Source organism: Paroedura picta, chromosome 14 (genome assembly GCF_049243985.1).
Source record: "Paroedura picta isolate Pp20150507F chromosome 14, Ppicta_v3.0, whole genome shotgun sequence".
Lineage (NCBI taxonomy): Eukaryota > Metazoa > Chordata > Lepidosauria > Squamata > Gekkonidae > Paroedura > Paroedura picta.
This window is the reverse complement of record NC_135382.1, coordinates 17,539,778-17,562,146: the sequence shown is the minus strand read 5'-3', so window position 1 is coordinate 17,562,146 and position 22,369 is coordinate 17,539,778. Positions and strand designations below refer to the sequence as shown.

The following is a 22,369-nucleotide window of genomic DNA, read 5'->3' as shown; positions in this document are numbered from 1 at the left end:
GACCTTGGGCTCCCCACGGCACTGATAAAACTGTTCTGACCAAGCAGTGATATCAGGGCTCTCTCAGCCTCACCCACCCCACAGGGTGTCTGTTGTGGGGAGAGGAATGGGAAGGCGACTGTAAGCCGCTTTGAGCCCCCTTCGGGTAGGGAAAAGCGGCATATAAGAACCAGCTCTTCCTCTTCTTCTGTAAGAAAATCAAACCATTTTGGATAAAAATGCATAGTGTTTTAGAAAAAACAATGACTATTAATTTTCCCATGCACCCTTATTATTTGTTTTTAAGTATAATGCCAGAGAATATCCCTCGAAAGGCAGAAGAATTTTTTTTCACACAACCACGGCGGCAAGAATTGTAATGGCAAAGTATTGGAAACAACAGGAAATACCTAACTCTCCTAGACAACCTAGGAGAGTTATCCAGAATGGCAAAGCTTCTAGTCAATAGAAGACCCTCAGGAGAATGTCAAGAACAGCAGCCCTTCTATACAGACTATGTAGAGAAGTGGCTCATAAGTATATTCGTTAAGGCAGAAAACGACACTCTGAATCTTGTTATCAATCCTTTAATGTATTACGCTATTTTTTCCTTCCTGTTCTTTCTATATAATAACATCATGAAGGGAAAAATTGTGCTTGGCTTCCCGCAAAGCTACCCACAGATTTATTGAACAGGCTTGGTAGTACTAGCAGCAAGTCAAATGAATGAGGCTGCCAACTCTCTTGCTCCAGGAAGGCTCCTGCGCCTCTGTGAACTGCACTGACAAACCAGAGGACCCTAGAGCTTCTCCTGCATGCCGATGAAAGGCAATGCTGAGCTGGGCAGACAACTTCCTGTTGAACAGCTTATAACGTCAGAAAGGAAAGGCCAAAAGAAGACCACTGGCCACCTGCTGGAAAGCACACTGGTTACGGTGGCCATTGGCCATGTTGTAAGCTCAGCAGATGGTTGGCACAGCATTGTGACCGGATCCATCCTGGCATCTCTCCCACTTGGGCAGCTACCTACAGAGAACCCAAAGACACAAGGGAAGCCATGAGTGAGCAAAGTTTGGTGGCAGCAGCACAGAGCAGGCATATATATAAGACTCATATAAGACTCTAGCAGGATACACAGCATCCACCTCCCCCATCAGGAGGACCACACAGTGGGAAGCTCCTGGACTAGGGACACTTCTTGTGACCCTTGAGCCAATACTTACCCAGTCCTTGCAGGGAACTGCACTGGAGGCAGATCTGCACTATCTGCTGGGGCTGATCTGTGGAGTTCTGATCCTGCAGAGCAAGAGTCATCACTGGTGCTGGGGCAGCCGTTGCACAGGTTAGAGTCAAGGGGGCTGGTTGTCATCCAGGACGGTAGCTGTGCTTCCTGGTCCCCCACCTGCAGTTGGGGGTGGGGTGGTTTACAACAGCTCAGCGATGTGGCACCACCATATCTGCACCGCTTTAAATGTACACAGTGCAGGTAGATGGGGAGAGGGGTTTTCTTGCTGTAGTCACAGTTTCAGACAGAGACTCCTCCCTCCCTTGCTTACCTGTGATGAGTGTGTCGTCTTGCATCCCTGGTAGGAGCAGTGGGGGCTCCCTTTATTGGTCTCTGTGTCCTAAGGTGGAGGACCTGTTACGAATCTGAACAGAGCAATGTTAGTGCTCCCTCTTCCTTGCTGCCCTTCTTGTGGGGTTTCCATCCAAGTCCCCATGTGTGAGTTTTAAGTGTGTGTAGAAGGAAGCCGCAATAATGTAGGCCTGTGGCTCACTGGTGGTCTTCAAGAAGTGGCTGGACAGTTATTTATTCATGGATGTTTTAGGCTGATCCTGCATTGAGCAGAGTGTTGGACTAGGTGACCTGTATGACCCTTTCCAAGTCAATCAGTCTATGGCCTAGTGTCTGAGCTATGGCTGTCCTGGCTGGAACAAAATTTTTAAAGTGTGTATGTGTCACTAACCAGCCATGACCAGTCACAGAAGGGTTGTGGGCAATGACAGAATTGGCTGCTCATGTGGATTAGCTGCCCCACATGCATCATTCTGGCAGGCAATCTCCCATGTACCATCTCTCTGCTGCATTTACAGGGCTTGTCATCACCAATCCCCCCCTCCCCCAATAACCGGAGGGCAAAAATTGAAGCTTTACACATGATCTGCCTTATATTGAATGGCTCCAAGCCATTTAAATCCCTGATTTCTCCTCTTTGCAAAACATCAGCTGTTAGGCTCTGGATTCATTCAAGCCCCTGCTTTCTGCTCCCTGCTGCTGTCACAGGGAGCAGAAAACAGGAGGTTAAACAGCTCATGAACCTGTATGAACCAGTTCAATTTGTCCATTTTGGTCCATTACAGTCAGTACTGTCTATTCAGACTGGCAATGTCTCCCCAAGGTCTTCATTTGTGATCTTTCCCATCATCGACTGCCTGGGCTGTTTTAACTGGAGATGTGAGTGATTGAACCTGGGGCTTGTTGCAGGTAAATAATAGGCTCTTCCACTGAGCCACAGCCTTGCTAATAAACCTACAAGCTGGATCAAAGCCTCACCATCCATTTGTGGCCTAAGGATGGAGAAGAGAGGCTCTTTGGCAAAGCTTCCCTCCCTGGATGCCTGGAGAGCGTTCTACTTCAGGAAGAAGACCATACAGGCCTGAGAGATGCTCACCTGCACAGGCTGCTGGCCCCTAAAGATGTAAGAGGGCCAGTGGTCCAACAAGTCCAGTGCCAGTAAGCAGGGCCTAGAGCTGGTACCCTAAGTCAAAGAGGTTGCAGCTGGTATCTTAAACTAAATGAAAATTTGGAGACTGAGCAACATAGCTGATATTTTCGCTCTCTGTGTTTTAATGCAGGTTTGAAAATTAATTTTAGAGTTCCTGCTGGTATAACGTTATGGCAGCACTGAATGAGTGTCCAGGGCCAGAGAGACTGAGGATGTCAGTTAAGTTCTGCTCCTTCCCTCCAATTCCCCTACTTGTGACCCACTTGGGTGGCAGGGTTACATCAGCTTGCAGCTGGCATGGCTTCATGCCACTGTATCTTCAGCATTCCCTTTGTACTTTAGGTATGAGCTTTTTTCATAAGAGTAATAGTTGCACTTTTTTCCATTAAGAGTTTTTATTGTTTTCTACCTAAGACCGCTAATCAAACAACCCCATTTTATCCCTCCATCCTTTCTTCCCTGTTAGCCTTTGTCTGTTTAGCAAGAGTCAACTGCTGTCTGTCAAATAAAGAGTTAATGATGATTGTGGGAACAGACATAGTGGGCCATGTGATTTGTTTATTGGTAATGTGTACATGCTTGGTCTCACTATAAACGGAAGAGGAGGGTTTCCACTTCCTCCCTTTGTTCTTGAGACTGCTTTTGACTCCAAACAGATAACAGCTAGGACTATAGAGCTCCATTATGAGCTATAGGAAGCAATGCATTTCCTTGTTTTATTTCCAGGTTTTTGCTGCCCTGTTAGCCTCGTAAAACAGTCTTTATCATACTATAACATTGCAATGTATGGCTGTGAAAGTTGGACCGTAAGGAAGGCTGAGCGTCAAAGAATTGAGGCTTTTGAACTCTGGTGCTGGAGAAGACTCTTGCGAGTCCCTTGGACTGCAAGGCAAACAAACCGGTCAGTCCTAGAGGAGATCAGCCCTGCCTGCGCCTTAGAAGGCCAGATCCTGAAGATGAAACTCAAATACTTTGGCCATCTGATGAGAAGGAAGGACTCTCTGGAGAAGAGCCTAATGCTGGGAGCGATTGAGGGCAAAAGAAGAAAGGGACGACAGAGAATGAGATGGCTGGATTGAGTCACTGAAGCAGTCGGTGCAAACTTAAATGGACTTTGAGGAATGGAAGAGGACAAGAAGGCCTGGAGGATCATTGTCCATGGGGTCGCGATGGGTCGGACACGACTTCGCACCTAACAACAACAACACTGCCTTGTCTGATCTCATGATATTAACTCTGCTAACTAATATTACTTTTATACAAAGTATCCAACATTCCCCAACACAGCCCATCAGCAAGAAAGGAGAGAGACCCAGAATAACAAACACATTGCTTATTTCAAACATTGTTTTGGCCAATATTCCTGTGCTCCTGATGGGGTTTGCCATATTTTTTTAATGAAATTTGCTTTTTAAAAGAAACCAGCAAGTTAGGTTCTAAGTGCCCAAGTCCTTAAATAATCTACTAAGTGGTCTGTATTATCTGGCCATCTTTTCAAAACAGTTTTCTCTTAAATTAATATGAACTGAGATTTTTCCGTGATTTTCAATATATTTCCAAATGTCTACAGCAGCCTTTCTCAACTTCTTAACTATTTTTCAGGCTTCAAGAAACCCTAGAAGTGTCGCTATCCTACAGAATATGGTTGGGAAGCATAGCTGTATACACACCCACCCGGGGTCCCTCCCCTTCCCACCTTCTCCAGGTCCATCTTTGGCCATTTTGGGGGGTGGGGGGGAGGGGAAGGTCGACATGACCATATATGGTCATATCATCTGGTAAATATTTAACAAAATTAATTAACTCCTATCCATTTGGGAAACTCTTCCAGAGTTATCAGGGTTGAGAAAGCCTAGCATAACTTGTATATAGGTCCATTTAATGGCATTTTGCTTCACTAATCACATCTCACAATGCTGTGCTAATGGAAGTTTTTATTCCCACCCTTCCTCCTTGGAGTTCAAGATGGTGTACACAGTTATTCCTGAGGTTGCCAATCTCCAGGTTTGGGGCTGTAGTTCTCCCAGAATCATACCTGATCTCCTAACAACAGAGATCAGTTCCCCTGGAGAAAAGGGGCAGCTTAGGAAGGCAGACTGAACTCCGTCCCCACCCCCAACTCTACCTTTCCAGGCTCCACCCACAAAGGTCCAGAAATGTCCCAGCCCAGAGTTGGCAAGTACATTTATACCCCCCCCCCCCAATTTAATATCATAATAACAGAGTGCTAAGTAAGAAACTTCACTCATGGAGCTTCACAGCTAGAGGGGATTTGAAACCAGTTTCACAGGACTTAGTACAAAATTGTAACCATTACACCACAATGGTTCTCTACGAAGTCCTTGCGGTTGCCATAAGAGCTTTGGATCACACAATAGACTGGAGTTCCAGGCACACACAGACTGGGTTTGGATCTGGACTACAAGACACAGGAATGTTCCCTTTCTTCTGCAACATTTTCCCAATGGCCCCAGAAATAGTCCCAGAGGTTCCTATTTGCCCTACTAGGAAACTTCACGTACATTTCCCCAAGATAGCAAACAGCAGGTACTTTCACACAATCTAAATAACTCACTTCTGATCCACTTCCAACTGTACATTTGCAAATGGATTTTACTGCATGAAATGGCAAAATCCACTTACAGTTATCAAAGTGGATTGAAACTGCATTATTTAGCATGTATGAAAGTGCACAGCATCTCTCCGGGGCTATTTCCTATCAGGAAAATGGTGCAGGGAATGGGGAGCTGAGGCCCCTTCTCCGTCATGATCCCAACCTTAGGTTCTGAAGAGGCATGGAGCTACCACTGTACATGTGATCTAAACTCTATGTGTTGGTCACAAGGGCTTGGTAACACAAGGGCATTGGCCATAGTTGAGCTGCTGGTTCCTCATACTGGAAAAAAAACATAATTTGCAATTATTCAAGCTAGAGAGTTCTTTGCTGGTCCACCAGTTCTTGATCTCTGAGAATTTCACTGAAGCCTTACACATTGTTCAGTCCAAAAGCCAAACTTTCCATGAACTGTATTCTATGTGAACCATCATGGAACAGTTCATGGAGTTTGCATGTCACCGTTGCTCCCATTCTACCCATATTGGACAATGGACTTTCAATGCACTTTATTAGATTTTCTGTTTTGCATAGGGAAATCCAGCTGCAAAACCACACTGAGAGTGCAGTATCAGAGGGCAGACCATTCTCTCTGCATTGTTCCAATTCAGCATTTTTGCTGCAAAAGCAGACACTGAATTTCCCTAAACAAGCCTTAGGATTAAAGTCAGGATTGTGTATAACGGCTCCAATAGGTTATTTGGATGGATTTATTAATCTGTTCTTATATTTATTCCAGACACTTAGCTAATCATGCATAATGAAACCATTCTGGTTCTAGTTAGTTCTGGAATTTCACCGTGCCCATAAGAAAATCCCTAGCTTGCCAAGAAGAAGCTCTGCTCATCTGTAATAATTTCTAACAGTTATTCATTCCGAAAAACCCACGTAAAATATTTGCAGGCTAATAAAGTCTGACGTTTGTCACATTTAAATTTCCTCCCTCCCACTCATCTTGTCATACAGTGGCTCTTTTCCTTCAATTTTGTGCTCCGGATAAATTGGTTTGCAATTCTTTTCACAACGGTTACCGCTTTCACAATATGCTTTCACATCCAATGACTCTATAGACCAGGGGTAGTCAAACTGCGGCCCTCCAGATGTCCATGGACTACAATTCCCATGAGCCCCTGCCAGCATTCGCTGGCAGGGGCTCATGGAAAGTGTAGTCCATAGACATCTGGAGGGCCGCAGTATGACTACCCCTGCTATGGATTCTTGGCAACAGCTGTCTGAAGCTACATGACATTCTGTTAGGGGATTCAAAGCAGAACACAGTCAAGTCACCCTGGCTGGAGGATCATGCACGCATTCTGACCTGTTTTCTAAGAGTCGGGCTAGGAGGCGCTGGAGGCTTCTTTGAGTTTTGAGCGGGCGTAACATAGATCTTCCAAGTTGCTGTGGAGCTGCATGATTTTTCTGCTGCATAACACCGCCACAGCGTCTGCAGGACATAAAAAGCCAGTTCTTGCTAAAACTATACTGAATCGAGGATCATTCTTTTACAGGCTTGTCCAGTATAAGCAAACCATGTTATTCGTTCTATATGAGACATGGAAAAGACTTTTTTTCCTGGGGAGGGGGCGGGAACGGGACCTCAGGTGCAATTCTCTCACTCACACCTTTTTAGAACAAAAGGTATATTTCAGAAATGGAATACCTTCTGTTCAATAATGAGGAAGACATCCTGATAAAGTAGCTCTGGTGCCATGGATTTGTTCTTTGGCGGTGCACTCTAATCTGGAGAACCGGAGTTGATTCCCCCACTCTTCCCCATGCAGCCAGTTGGGTGATCTAGGGCCACTCATAGTTCTCTTAAAACTGTTCTCAGAGCAGTTCTCTCAGAGCTCTCTCAGCCCAAACTGCCTCCCAGAGTAGTTTGGGGATTCCTTGGGGTAGTGAAAAGTGGTGTATAAGAAACCAGCTCTTCTTCAAAGCATGGGACCAGCCTTGGAGCGAAGTCTGGGTCCCTCCAGGACCTCAGTAAAGTACACCTATTTCCCTTTTCCCCATGAAGACAAGGCTAGCTTGACTGTGCTGTGAAAATCATATCCTTGTGGACCAAGGGCCTATTTGGGAGAGAGTATGCAGAAGAAAAACACAAGCAGGTGTTTTGGATAAAAATGGCCACTATTAGCCACAACCGAGGAACATTGGTCGCTCATAGGGATGGATCCAGGATCACACAATCCCCCTGTTGCCCAATAAATCTATCCCCCCAACGCATCTGCTGGGGGAGAAACCATGGAGTGGTAATTCCCATGGGGCCACCTGGACAGCTTTGGATCTGGGTAGGCTGCATGACAGCCCTTCCTCCAAGACCCCAACCAGAGAAGGTGAGCATGCAGGCCCAGCCTTAGAGTATGACAAATGATGGATAAACCTAAACGTACCTGGGGCTTCTTTTGAGGGAGGGGTGGGCGGACAACCCCTAAAGGAAAAACCCTGAGGTAAGCAAAGGGAGGGGACTTGAATGGACCCACTACCCTCCCCTCAGCACATTCCCTGACCACTTTATGCATGACTATGTCGGGGAAGTCTCTAGCTCAGGGGTAGTCAACCTGTGGTCCTCCAGATGTTCATGGACTACAATTCCCATGAGCCCCTGCCAGCAAACTACCTCTGCTCTAGCTAATTTGAAGTTACCAGAATCAGTGGCAATTCAAGAGCCAGTAAAAGGGATATGAAAACCATAAGGAAAATCCTCTTGAAGCATACTAGTAGTAGCCTTTCTAAAATAGGATTCTAATAAGAATACCAGAATGTGGGGCAGATTACAAGTCATATTTTATCCATAGTGATGAAGTCCTACCGGGAATCCTTGCAAGGAGAGACTAATTTGCAAAACAAACAAAAAAAAACCCTCCTTGTGATAAATCACAGCTGACTCACCAGCCCTTTAGACATTGGACATGTGATTGGTTCAGGGGTAGTCAACCTGTGGTCCTCCAGATGTTTATTTCCTGGCAGGGGCTCATGGGAATTGTAGTCCATGAACATCTGGAGGACCACAGGTTGACTACCCCTGGGTTAAATGCCAAACACGCTCAAGGTGGGCAAACAGCACTGTCCCCATGAAAATCCAGACATCCAACTTAGAAAATTATGATCAGCTATGACCTTGGTGTTGCTTTTTAAATCAGAATTTGGTTCCTATTTGCCGTTGTCACCTTCCAGATGTAGTGAAAGCAAGTCTACAACATAACTGTCCAGAATGTGTTTATAGATTTTGTGGAGAAGATGAAGGCCTTGGTGGGGGAGTGTCTTCAAAATTGCTAAAGGCTGCAGAAGCTCTAGAATAGCATTAGGTTGCTTAGACCTCCTAACCATGCTTGAGCTAGCTCCCTCCACCCCATGTTGTAATGCCCTTTCTAGTAAGCTCGGAATATGAGTGGAATATAAATGGATGAGCCATAGGGTTGTGAGTGTCCTGCATAGTGCGGGAGGGGAGGTAGACTAGATGACCCAGGAGATCCCTTCCAACTCTATTATTCTATGAGCATCCTTAAAATCTTCTCACATGCTTGGAACTACCTCCCCACCACCACCCAGAGCCCCAGTTACCCTGGTCCTATTCTCCTTTATAGTTATAGGAACAATTGACAATAATCGTTCCCATAGCTATAGTGCAACTGGAAAAAAAAATCAGCATTCCCAAATATTTGTTGGATCTGAATACCATACCCGTAGATACCTGATATCCCCAACTCTGCCCCATTTTTTTGCATACCCCTACTTATAATAAATGCTAGTCAGGTAATCTAAACATTAAATATAATTCTTATAAGTAATATAAAAGACCACACTTGAATGCCTGAATGTAGGAGATCAGCTAACACCCAAAAGCATAAACAGCCAGGAAATAAATTACCACTGATCAGTTGCAAGGAATGCTGCAGACGACGTGGCCGAAAAGAAGCCCCGGGCAGAGTACAGTTAAAGTGGTCTGGCACATGAACAAGTTCCCAACCTTACTATTACTAAAGTTTTTATTTATATATATATATAGTTCTTTATTTATTAGTACACTAATAAAATTCACAACACCTGCCAGTTACCATGCAATCTCTAATTGCTACCCAAGAAGTTTTCCAATAAAGCAAAAAAAAAAGGGGGGGAACACAAAATTCACATACCTACTCTGCTGTATGCAGTTAATAACTGCAGAAACAACCCTGCTGAACTCTTGGTCCAAAACAACCCCCCCCCCTCTCCAATAACCACAAGCCACTTGCCCAATAAATACAGCCTGCAAAAGAAGTTACCGGAATGTTCCCAGGTTGCAAACCCAAACACCGAAATCCTGGATTGGGAATAAATTCTGACGGGAGCTGAAAGGGGTATGTTGGTCTCAGGTGAGAGCTGCTCAATATAAAGGGCTGATGAAGCAGAAGGTTGCAGCTGGAATTTTCAGCCTTCTCAATTTAAAGGCTTAGCTGAGTCAGCTCCCATAGCTAAGGAGCGCAAGGACAGGAGCTGGTGAAACAGCATGTACTCAGTGCAAAACTGTTCTAAATGGCTGCTGGCCATTTTAACTTAACAGCGGATCAGCTAGGTTTAAATGGTTGGCAGCCATTATAGCAGCATAGCTGCTGAATATGCCCAAATAAAAGCCAAAATAATTTGACTTTTATTCAGGTCAGCTACACAGGCAGCAGAAGCAGATTGGAGAATCTGCATCTGGTTTAGGAATACAAAACTAGGTGCACATGTCTAGTATCATGCTTCTGTAAGACCGTTTATGCACTGGGAACTTCACTGCCCCAGCTCCCGTGCAGGAGCACAAATACGGAGCTAATGAGGTGCACCAGGCCAAATCCTCCCCCATGTGGGTGCAGAAAGAGGTGGGGCAACCTGCCACAACTAAAACTCCAGCCTGCAACACAGCATGAAACCTCCAGTGCATAAACGGTCTAACTGGGCAAACTCTGCCCTATTAACCAAATATCCCAATATCATTCTCACCCTGTTTTCATGTGACCTCCAGCCTGTGTTGCTCTGTTACCTCTAGTTTAAAAGAAATCTGCTTTTGCTGCTGAGCTTCCTGCTGGGGGTGCAGACAGTCCCACTACAACACGGATTCCCAAATTTTTTTGGGCTGCCAGCCCCTTGGCTCCCAGGCCACATCCCTAGTCCCCCCTCCCCAATGAACAAAACCTCTTTCCTGGTGCTAGGTCTATTGCACATTCAGAAAAAACACCATATTGCCTACACTTCTGTTTTGGTTATTGTTCAGTGGCCATATTTTAGTGTATATATATATATATATATCCAGGGAGAGTGAGAGAGAGAAGTCATTTGTCAAAGTCACTTTGGGCCCTTATTGGGGAAAAAGACAAATGAGGAAAGAGAGAGAGAGAGGGAAGCAAACAACGGAAAATCCTATGGCCAGGAGCAAGCAGGAGAAGGCTTTTATGGTTCCCAAACAAGGAGACTTTTGGGGGGAAGGCCTAAGAAATCCCCTGGGCTAAGAAATTCCTGTGGATCTGTGGTAGAGCCTGGGAAGGACGGAGGACAGAGGGCAAGGAGCTCAGCAGGAACATGATCCCACCCAGCCCACCTTCTGAAGCTGTCATTGTCTTCTGGAAGCTAAGCAGGGTGTCCCTGGTGAGCACTGGGATGGGAGACCACCAAGAAAGTCCAGGGTTGCTACTACCCAGAGGCAGGAAGTGGCAAACCACCTTGGAATGTCTCTCACTAGGAAAATGCAGCTGCAGCAAGAAAAGTCAGACTGTTGCCCCCTACTGCCCCCAAATTCCTCATCACTCCCCGGATCCTTCCACTGCCTCCGGGGGGGGGGGGGTGTACTACCCACAATGGGAACTCCTACACGGCAATATGCTGATATGGCCACCAGGGAAGTATGAACCAATAACTGCACCAGTAAACAACGTTATAGCATCAAGGAAACAGGCAGTGATCCGGCACAAGCTGGTCTAGGCCCATTTTGCTGTTTGCTGTTCGATGAGGTTCCAGCATGGCCTTTGCCTGAAAGCCAAACTGCATTATTAGGGACAGGGAGGAGCTACAATCATCATTTTATTCCACCCTCTTTCATGATTAAGTATTGATGGTACCTGAATGAGAGATGCCGCAGCAGGGATTTGCCTGTTGAAATGCTTTTGGCGTTGTTTCTGTTGTACCTTCAGGGCAAAGCCAGAGCCCAGAATCCCCTGAAAGGCAGCACATGGTCATTTGTTAGGAGGAAATTTCCTTTCGTGCTTAGACAGGACAGAAATAGGTGAAGGAATAGAATTCACAAGAAGCTAAACTGGGCACACTCAATCATTCCTTCAAAGCAGTGGTCCCCGACCCCCGGTCTGGGGACCGGGACCGGTCCGTAGATCAGTCAGTACCGGGCCGCGGCTCTTCCCCGGCTGCTGCCTCGGGGGCTGCCCTGCCACTCTGACGCCGGCTCACCTTTGGTGCTCTCCAGTGGCCGCCATGGCTGGTGCTCCCCCTCTGCGTGGCATTGTGCAGCTGCTCCTGGCAGCGCCCCCCAGCGGGCAGCGGGAAGTCAGGGGCACCGTCGGGAAAGCAAGTGGAGCAAGTGGTGGGAAAGCAAGTGGTGACGTCCCTTGGCAAAAGACTACCCCCCCCCCCCCGGGCCTCAGTAAAATTGTCAAGCATTGACCGGACCCCGGTGATAAAATGGTTGGGGACCACTGCTTCAAAGTATAAGAAGTGCTGGTTGAATCTTTGGATTTCCACTCACCGCTGGAAGGGCAAAAAAGGAGATGGCAAACACCGAGAAACACGATGCTATTGTTTTGCCAATCCATGTCTGGGGTACCTTGTCACCATAGCCGATAGTTGTGACTGTTACCTATGCAACAGGAGGGGGAAATTAAGGGACATAAGTAAAGCTACTAGACGAAAGCCTGATTCTCATGTCCAGAATGAATGCAGAAGAGCAGGGGTAGTCAACCTGTGGTCCTCCAGATGTTCATGGACTACAATTCCCATGAGCTGCTCACGGGCATTGTAGTCCATGAACATCTGGAGGACCACAGGTTGACTACCCCACTACTGTGGTAAACAGTTAGGACACCTTTCTCTCTCACTTTCCTCACAAAGTTGTTTCCCTTCACAACAAAACTATTTTATTCTTTTAAGCAGCATGGCGCTTTGCAACTCTTGCATATTCGACGTCTGCCAACAATCAAGATGGAAGCTAACATGGGAAAACGGTACATGGGAAAAGAGACCCCAAAGTGATGCAGTTTAAAGAAATGTACAGCAACGGCTACTAAATTAGCACAGTGCATTCCTGTTATTTTTTGAGAGAGTAGAAATGTTAAACAGAACCAGGCACACAGAATTGAAATAATCCAAGTAGCAGCAACTGTAATTCTTGCTAAATGATGAAGCTGTTTTGAAACATTTTCTGGGTATCTGAAATTTCAATCAAAAGGACGTAAGAGTCCTGCTGGATCAGACCAAAGGCACAATATCCTGCTTCTGGACAGAGGCTTCACTCACCGCTTGTTCCATGGAAATTGGCATCCAGTGGTCTTCTGCCTCTAAATTCAGCAGATGCACTTAGTTTATCGAGCCTGAAAAGCAGTATGAATTTGTCCGAAAAGAAATGCCCATTGCTACCTTCCTTGGCAGTAAATTCCCTCCATCTCTGGACAAGCCAAAAAATCTTTAAGTAATCAGTTTCTTTAGTTTGTCCTGAACCTTTTGTTTACCAACATATTAGTAAGCAGCCTAGAGGTGAGGCCCTATATAATCTCCATGTAATATTTTCCACACTAAGCAGGTAAAATGGACTGTACATGGGCAAGGGTATTACAGTGTCACAGAAACAACTGCCCAAGCAGAGATAGATAAAGCAACAATAGCAGAAAAACAAAACTGAAAGCAATGTTCAAAGTTTCAGGGCCAAAACATCATACATTGCAGATGATCCACGTTATAAACTATTCTGTGCATGTTGGAAAATGCCCTTTCAACACACTTTAGAAGCAGATTTTCCTGTTTCGCACGGGAAAGTCCAGCTGCAAAAATATACTGAAAGTGCATAATCCAGCATGTGCGGAATGAGTTTTAATTTGACATGTGCAATGCCATACTCTGTTGCCCACTGGCAAGAAGAGCACTTACCACACCCCACCACAGAGCATCTGCGTAGCTGGAGAAGCCCGTCTGCCCCTCTTCATCCACTGCATCTTTCTCAGCAAGGTAAACAAAATACGACGAGAAGATCAGTCCCAAGAATCCAATATACAGTGTGGTTATTAGTTCCTATTGGGAATAAGACTGACTTACTGACTGGAAGCTGATACAGCAACATTTTCCATGTTCCATTTTTGTGCACAGGCTGACTTTTGTAAAAGTGCTAGCATTTTTAAGCAACATGTATAGTGAGTGATAAAATCCTTTTGCTGGTTCATCACCACCAATCACCGTTCCTTTTCCCAGGGTTTATTTATTCATGCCATGATGGACAGGTGTCTATCAAAAGCAGAGGGGTGAGAAAGGCAAGTGGGCAGCTCGGCCTCTTGTCTTGCCTCCCCGTGTGTCCCCAACTCAGTAGTAAAGGTAAAGGTAAAGGTATCCCCTGTGCAAGTACCAAGTCATGTCTGACCCTTGGGGTGACGCCCTCCAGCGTTTTCATGGCAGACTCAATACGGGGTGGTTTGCCAGTGCCTTCTCCAGTCACTACCGTTTACCCCCAAGCAAGCTGGGTACTCATTTTACCCACCTCGGAAGGATGGAAGGCTGAGTCAACCTTGAGCCGGCTGCTGGGATTGAACTCCCAGCCTCATGGGCAGAGCTTTCAGACAACATTTCTGCTGCCTTACCACTGGTGTGCAAATAAATATGCACACATTCATTCCAATGCAAACAAAAAAGATTCATCTTATTCGTCTTTGCCTACATCCTCCTTTTTGGAGAGCAATTTATTTACTCAATGCACTTTTATTTTTCCTTTTAAAAATTATTTAATAAATAACAGACAATTAACAGAAATGCCCCACCAAAAACAAAAAAAAATTCACCCCAACACAATTCTGTAGCTTCATGAAAATTCTGATGCATTTTTATTTTGCCCTTTTTCCTCCAAGGAACTCTCAGCAACACACATCCTCCTCCCTTCTTTCGCTTAACCCACTTTTATTTCTCCTTTCCTCGGTGTTATTCTCACAACCACTCTTCGATGCAGGTTAGGCTATGGGTGTATCATAAATTGGAATATAGCTGGTTTGGTTTCAAGAGTTTGTTGCAAGGATACTAAATTATTTATGGCCTCCTTTGATGTTTTACTTCTTTGGTGAACTTGGTTAATGGGCAAACCTGTTTTTCCTGGTTACTTCATTTTTTCCAAGAGAATGTCTGTTGTATTGGCCTTAGCTCACAATCTAGCATACAGATCATGATTTCACAAGCACCGTTTTGGAAAGTGTAAGTCAAGTGGCTAAAAACCATTTTCCCCTCCCTATTAGTGGGGTGTTTAAGGTTCAAAGTATACCAGTTCCATGGTTAAATGTGTGTTTCGTAATATGGATTCTAAGACCAACCCCCCACCCCCACCCCACCTCCCAATTTTGACAGTAAACATGCCTGGTTTCCCCCTTGTGTTTGCCTGGTGTTCTGTCCTACTTTGGGCCAATATCAATAGATACAGTCTGTGTCTATAAATACGTCTACATGTGTTCCACTTAATATTTCTGGTAAGGGCTAGGAGGAGGAGCTGGTCTCATGGCTTAAGTGCCACTCAGCACTTAACATCCACTCAGGGTGGCTGTCCCACCCAACCAGCTTACCTGTTTCTCAATTAGCCAGCCAATCGCCTTCCATCCTCCACCCCTGACCATCCCCTTCTCATTCCACTTCCCCCAGAGGCTGCAGATCCCTGCTGCATGAGAGCTGCCCCTGCCAGTGAGCTCCCTTCCTGGGGGCCTCCAGCCTGCAGCCTTTCCAGGTCCTTGGGGGAATAGAGACCATCCACAGAGGTCTTCCACCCCACTCCCCCAGTCTAGCGCCTGTTGTATTCCTGAATGCAACAGGCTTGGCCCCTAGTTAAGAGAACAATGGGTGACAAGATAATCTATTGAACCCTAGATGTCTCCCATGCAATTCAATCTCAAATGAATGCAAACAAATCCAAATGGCTGTTTTTTTTTCCAATTTATCTCTGGAATTGGTTAACCATTTTCATTATGCTGTATGTTAATTTACCCTCACACTTGCATATAAGTATGAGCTGATGACTTCTAGTCCATGACACTGTATCTGAGGAAGTGTGCGAGCACATGAAAGTTCATACCTTGAAGAAAACTTTGTTGGTCTTAAAGGTATCTGGACTCTAACTTTACTCTTTGTTAAATTCCTGTTTATTCAGGGTTTTCCTCCAGTTTTGCTAGTGTTTTGCTCCCTCTAGTGGTAAATTCAACATCAAACAAGGTTTTTCCTCAGCTTATTTTGGAAGGCATTTATCATCATCATCACCATCACCATCATTATAATCATTAATTGATTAATTAATTAAATTTATTACTCGCCTCTCCCGGAGGCTTGAGGCAAGTTACAACACATAAAACCCCAATAAAACCATTATTATTATTATTATTATTATTATTATTATTATTATTATTATTATTATTACTACATTTTATTTTATAGGCTCGGGATGGCTTACAGTAAATTTAATAGTGACATAAATAAAACCTTTTAAAAAACATTACAGTTTAAAATCATCTGTCACTCCGCACAGCTCTGATGGCATTTTGGGTCAAGTTATTCCAAGTCCTTGGTGGGAAGTCTTTACATGCATGGAGTAACCAGTTTATCTGGAGAAGTTGAAATGGGGAAGGTGTGGGGAGGCTTGTAGTTGTTCCCATTTTATCCTGGCCTCAACCACAGGCCTGGTGGAAGAGCACCATTTTCCATGCCCTGCGGAACTTCACTAGCTCTGTCAGGGCCTGGTTCTCCATGGGAAGCTCATTCAACCAGACAGGGTTTTGGTCAAAGCCAACTGAATTACTCTGGGGCCAGTGTTCGCCAGCAAATTTGTAGATGCAGATTGTAGCATTCTCCAGGGAACATAGTGGAAGAGGTGGTCCTGTAGCTACACAGGGGGAGGGGGGCTGTTTAAACTGGGAGGGGGAAATAGTTTGAAGTTGAATCGACCACTAGAGGGAACAAAACACATGCAGAACAGGGAGGGAACACCTCAAAGAAACAAGAACTTAACAAGTAAAATGAGAATGCATCAAAGCCCACCAGATTAAAAAAATCAATAGAGTTCATTCCCAAAGTCCACACCTCCCTTTTGGCGTCAAAATGGATTTTGCCCACTATCCTATTTGTCAGTCACCACAAACCAAAATGAGCAATTCCTTTTTGGTACGGACTGCCTTTCCCTCGTTCTGACGTCAGCATGACAGGTTTGCAAAGACCACAAAACGGCTTTCAAAAGTATCGAACCATCTTTCAGTCTACAGTACCTGTCGATGTATAAAAACAACAGATCCCAAGAGCCTCCAGGTCCCGCCTTGTCGGTCTACATGGAGCATACGAAGTATCTGCAGAAACCGGATTCCCCTTGAAACAAGAGTTGGGGGAAATTGTAGAACAGAGCGTGATCCCATGAGACACAGAGGTCCTGCTCATGCAATTCTGGACAAATTTTATTTTACACTTCAGTCATGGCTTACAAGAGCAGTTTGAACTTATCAGTACCTCATCAGTTTTAATCCCATAAATCAAATGGTCCATGTTAGAAACAGTCAAATAGCAGCGGTCCTGAAATAACTTCCTTTGCCAGTCATATTTTCCCCATACTTCCACAAAGGAATTCCGTATTTATTTATTTGGGTGGCAAACACCAAATCCCTCTCCAGTGACCTGCTCAAGGCAGTTCAAGACTGTAAAACAGGGGTAGTCAAACTGCAGCCCTCCAGAAGTTTATGGGCTACAATTCCCATGAGCCCCTGCCAGTGTTCACTGGCAGGGGCTCATGGGAATTGTAGTCCATGGACATCTGGAAGGCCGCACTTTGGCTACCCCTGCTGTAAAACATAGCATCCATACAACAAATTTCCGAGGCAAGTAAGACTGAGGACCATGCTTTCACACACACTAAGAAATACAGTTTCAATCTACTCCAGGGACAATCTGCAAATGGATTTTTCCATTTTACACAGTAAAATCCAGTTGCAAAGCTCCTACAAATTTTGTTGGTCTTTAAGGTGTTACTGGACACTTGCAAGGGTTTTTTTTCCATTTCTTCACTCACAGTTAGAATTCACTTCTGCAGAAGAGATCTGGGTTGTCTCTTGAACCTTTGCTAATGAGATCACCTCTCTCCGCCCTTTCTTAGGCGTGTGTCATAGACACACACCTCACCCTGTCTGGTCCATTCTCAAGTACCCTGTTGCTACATTGTTAAAGAAGAAGAAGAAGAGTTGGTTTTTATATACCGCTTTTCTCTACCCAAAGGAGACTCGAAGTGGCTTACATTCACCTTCCCTTCTTCTCCCCACAAGAGATACCCTGTGAGGTAGAGGGGGGTGAAAGAGCTCTGAGAGAACTTTGCTCAAGGTCACCCAGCGGGACCACTCTGGCTCTTGCATCTATCAGTTGCATGAATGTGATACTTCGGTGTACATATTGATGTACATCTGAGAAATGCATAAATGCATGAATCTTGGTGACATTATTGGACAGCCATAACACCTCAGCAAGAGGCAGCAGAATCGGCTTTAGCCACCAGAACATCATATGAAGAAAATTATGATTTTAGAGAACACAGCCTGGTAGATAATATAAAATGGCACACAGACAAGTTGTTTTGCATGTAAATGTGAAGGAATAACAAATGTGAATTCATATAGTTTAACGGCATCTGGCCACTTTTTTTACCAAGCTGGTAGCAAACAAAGAACTTTGTTACATACCTTATTGCAGATGTGGCAAACACCTGCCCATTCGATCCTACACTCAAAACTATAATTGAGGCTATAACGACAATGAGATCTGTTGACAAATAGACATTGAAATGATTAGTTCACTTGTAAACCAAAAAAGGGAAGGAAAAGGGAAAACGTCTAGAAAATCTGCTGTTTCCGGAGAGTTTGCTGTTTCCGCCTATTCAGTTAGCCCAGTTTCTAAGGAAAGAATGGGGGAGTATATAAATCTGCAAGTTTCACCCCTCAATTCCATTATATTTTTGTCCCACCCATGTGTCTGAATGAGCAACACCCTCAACTCTGTTCTGGCGTCACAATTTACATGCTATGCATCTTGTCTGGGGCCGAGAGCCCTGCCATAGGACTCACCTGGGCTGGTGGAGGATCCTGCATGGGAGAGCCCAGGCACTGCCACTAGGTGTCCGTGAACTACAGTTCCCATGAGCCCCTGCCAGCAAATGCTGGCAGGGGCTCATGGTAATTGTAGTCCATGGACATCTGGAGGGCCGCAGTTTGACTACTCCTGAGCTAGAGGTTCTACAATGAGCTCCTGGCAGAAGCCCTCCTTGGGAGCAGGTAAGGAAGGGCTGGATGGATGCAGGTCAGAACTCTTTGAAGAGCAAGCTGGCGTAGTGGCCTTCTAAGAGCTGCATATGTTTTGCCAACTCAGTCTGACCACACTGATTCATGCTTCCGTAGCCGCATGGTTGGATCACTGCATATCTCTTGATATCAAAATGTGGAGCTGCAGCTGGTTCAGAATGTAGGACCCCCAGGATTACCAGGGTTTCGATAACAAGAACATATTTCACCTATCTTAAAACAGCTCTATTGGCTGCCAGTTTGTTTCCAAGTTCAGCTCCAGTTGCTAGTTAGGACCTTCAAAGAGCTTCATGGCCAAAGACATGCATATCTAAAAGGGCCATTGCTCTGTTCCCATGTACTAAACATGATCCTCAGGTGGTTGCAATTCGAGCTACAGAGGTAGCCTGACTTGCAACTTGCGTTTCACCCCTCCATGTGGAAATGGTCTATCCCATCCTCTCTCTTCCCCAAGAAGCCCTGAGAAGTATAGTTCTGTGAGAGTGGTGAAGAATAACAGAGAATTCTCTCCACTGTGACCAAATTACTATACCCAGGATTCTTTGGGAAAACATGAAGCTGCCTGATGTCACGTCAGATAACGGATCAACCAAGTAGGTAGCCGGGTTGGTCTGAAGCAACAGAACAGAGTTTGAGTCCAGTGGCATTTTTAAGGCCAGAAAAGTTTAATTCTGGGTACTGGCATGCACACAAATGCATCTCGGCCCTGGCTCTCATTACATTAGATTAGATCTAGTGCCCCACCCTGAACAAGGAGGGATTACTATAGATTATGGTCACCATTGTGATTGTTATTGTAATGGGGATTTTATTGGGGTTTTATTGTTTTACAAGAGAGAGCCTCTTGTGGCGCAGAGTGGTAAGACAGCAGACATGCAGTCTGAAAGCTCTGCCCTTGAGGCTGGGAGTTCGATCCCAGCAGCCGGCTCAAGGTTGACTCAGCCTTCCATCCTTCCGAAGTCGGTAAAATGAGTACCCAGCTTGCTGGGGGGTAAACGGTAATGACTGGGGAAGGCACTGGCAAACCACCCCGTATTGAGTCTGCCATGAAAACGCTGGAGGGCATCACCCCAAGGGTCAGACATGACTCGGTGCTTGCACAGGGGATACCACAGGGGATACCTAAAACCTTATTGTTTTAGAATTCTATGTGTAAACCACCACAAGGCTATGGCAAGTGGCGTTATAGAAATCGAATAATAAACAAACATACAAACAAACAAGCAAAAGCTTATCCCCAGAATTAAACTTTGTTGATTTTAAAGGTGCCACTGAGCTCAAACTTTTTCTGATCTAGTTGACTGGCAGTGGCTCTCCCAGGTCTTAGGCAGAGGTCACCCCTATCATCTACCACCTGTTCCTTATAGCTGGAAATTCTGGGGACTGAACCTGGGACCTTCTGCATGCAAAGCAAATAACCTACCATGGAAAAGCCGTGAGCATTAAACTAATATAAAGACCAAAGTAAGTTTGTGACATAGATATACCATGGAGGCATGTATCCTAAAATATTTTGACTCTGCAGAGTCAAAGAAACCTAGCAAAGAGCCATGTGTGCATTTTCAGAGATTCAGGTATAAAGTGGCCGTAATGTCTCAGAAATAACTACTGTAACTGGAGAGGTGGTGTTGTATAGCAGCTAAGAGACTGAGGTATGAAACTGGAAGTCCTCAGTTCAAATTTCGTCTTTGCCATAAATTCACTGCATGCCTTAGATGAGCCACTGTCACTGTTTGTCTCAGCTTCAGTATGGAGGGGAAAGTGACCCACCTTAGGATAACTACAGAATCATTTTCAAATTCAGAAGCATTATATCATTGCTTAAATATGAGATCAAGTGATGATGAATCAAAACCAGGATGGTCGTATGTTAACAACAAAGGAGTACAAAGACTATTAAAGTACAGCTTCCATACCTCTACTGGCTATTACTGCAAAAATTAATGAAAAACAGAGTCTTTATATTAAATATACCGACTGTATTCTAATAGGTTACAATTGTGGCCAGGCAGATTCAGAAGGGAGTAGGCATAGCGCTAGCTACTGAAGGGGAGTCTAAATGTATGTTTGCACAATTTTACATTTAATGATGCAGCTAAAAATGTGTTTTCAAAGTGCCATGTGGTACATACTCATGAGTGTTCTAGAATGGTGCTATTCTTTGTATAATGATCCTTGCATTAATGGAACACTGATTGATTGATTGATTGATTGTATAGTATAGCCAGGAGATCCTAAGACTGTCTAGCAGCCAGGTGGAGATGATTTGTCATTGCCTGCCCCCGTGTCCTGGCCCTGGTATTCCTTGGAAGTCACCCTTCCATGAGCTAGCCAGGCCTGACCCTGCTTAGCCTCTGAGATCTGATGGGGTCAGGCTGGTCTGGGCTATCTAGGCTTGGCTAATGGAAAGGAAACCTGCTAATGTTTGTTTTGATATCTCCCATTGTTTCAAACTAAAAATATATCTAGAACATCTCAGCACACCACAACTATCTGAATTATAATGACTGGCTGCTTTAACAGCACTTTTGTTCACTATTGCCATTAACCCACACACAAATATACACATTGCTAAACAGGGGGAAAGCAGGTCCTGTGTTGGGATGTGGTCCATTATATCGAGGCCAATGGGAATTAAATCCCATTGGACAGCCCCTAGTGCTTTGTCCATACCTTGCCTATAGATGCATTGTGAACAGACAATGTTGCGTTGGCACTTCTATTTCGAATTCCTTTCAGATTCTACCCTGACTCCGTTTAAGCCTGAATCCCAATGTATTGCTAAATCAGTGGAACTCAGTCCGTGGCTCACAGAGAGCCACGTTTGCAATGATCGTCCACCAAAAGAGCCACATGGTATGCATCTCAAGAAGCCTCACTGCTTATTTCAGGGTGGGAACCACTTGTCCACCACAAGGCCCATCAGACAAGGGCCTTGCACCTTTTCCTGAACTACAGGGCAGAGCCACAGCAGGGACAAGTGTTCAGAAGAGCCACAAGGGGCTCCTTAGCCACTGAGCGAGTCCCACTGCTGTCAGCGTTCTGCAGGGCCTGTAAAATGGGGCTCTTCCGTCAGGTCTATGGTTGAGGCTAGAACTGGCGAGGAAGAACACTGCCCCCCCCGGGGGTCTGAAGTATACATCATTACCCTCCATCCCCCAATGCCCTTGTTTGGGTAGGGGAGAGTGGCATTTTCCGCCGTGTTGGGTATTTTTATAGTCTTTTAATGGGGGTTTTAATGGGGGATTTTAAGACTGCTCTTACCCGCCACAAGCCTGTAGGGAGAGGCGGGAAATAAATTGAATAATAATAACAACAACAACAACAACAACAACATCAACAACAACAACAACTGCTGATACTTTCATCTTTTCTAGCACCCTTTAGAATAAATGCCCTATCCCTTAGATATCATACTTTAATATTTAGGCTGCTTTCACACACCCTGGTTAATCCACTTTAGCACTCATTTGCAATGGGATTTTCCAGTGTGAAATAGGTAAATCCACTTGCAAATGACAGCTAAA

At 45.0% G+C, this 22,369-nt stretch overlaps 1 protein-coding gene across 2 annotated transcripts in view; it reads right to left on the bottom strand.

Moving 5' to 3' along the window:
• The window catches only part of LOC143823994 (potassium voltage-gated channel subfamily KQT member 1-like), a 280,017-nt gene that overhangs the window by 226,050 nt on the left and 31,598 nt on the right, over window positions 1–22,369 (bottom strand). For both annotated transcript variants that reach the window (XM_077310777.1, XM_077310778.1), the window contains exons 5-10: window positions 18,228–18,306; window positions 16,776–16,872; window positions 13,429–13,569; window positions 12,035–12,145; window positions 11,397–11,492; window positions 6,638–6,763 (exon numbers count right to left, since the gene is read on the bottom strand). In XM_077310777.1, coding sequence (XP_077166892.1) covers window positions 6,638–6,763; window positions 11,397–11,492; window positions 12,035–12,145; window positions 13,429–13,569; window positions 16,776–16,872; window positions 18,228–18,306 — 650 coding nt within the window. The remainder of the gene's footprint in view (window positions 1–6,637; window positions 6,764–11,396; window positions 11,493–12,034; window positions 12,146–13,428; window positions 13,570–16,775; window positions 16,873–18,227; window positions 18,307–22,369) is intronic.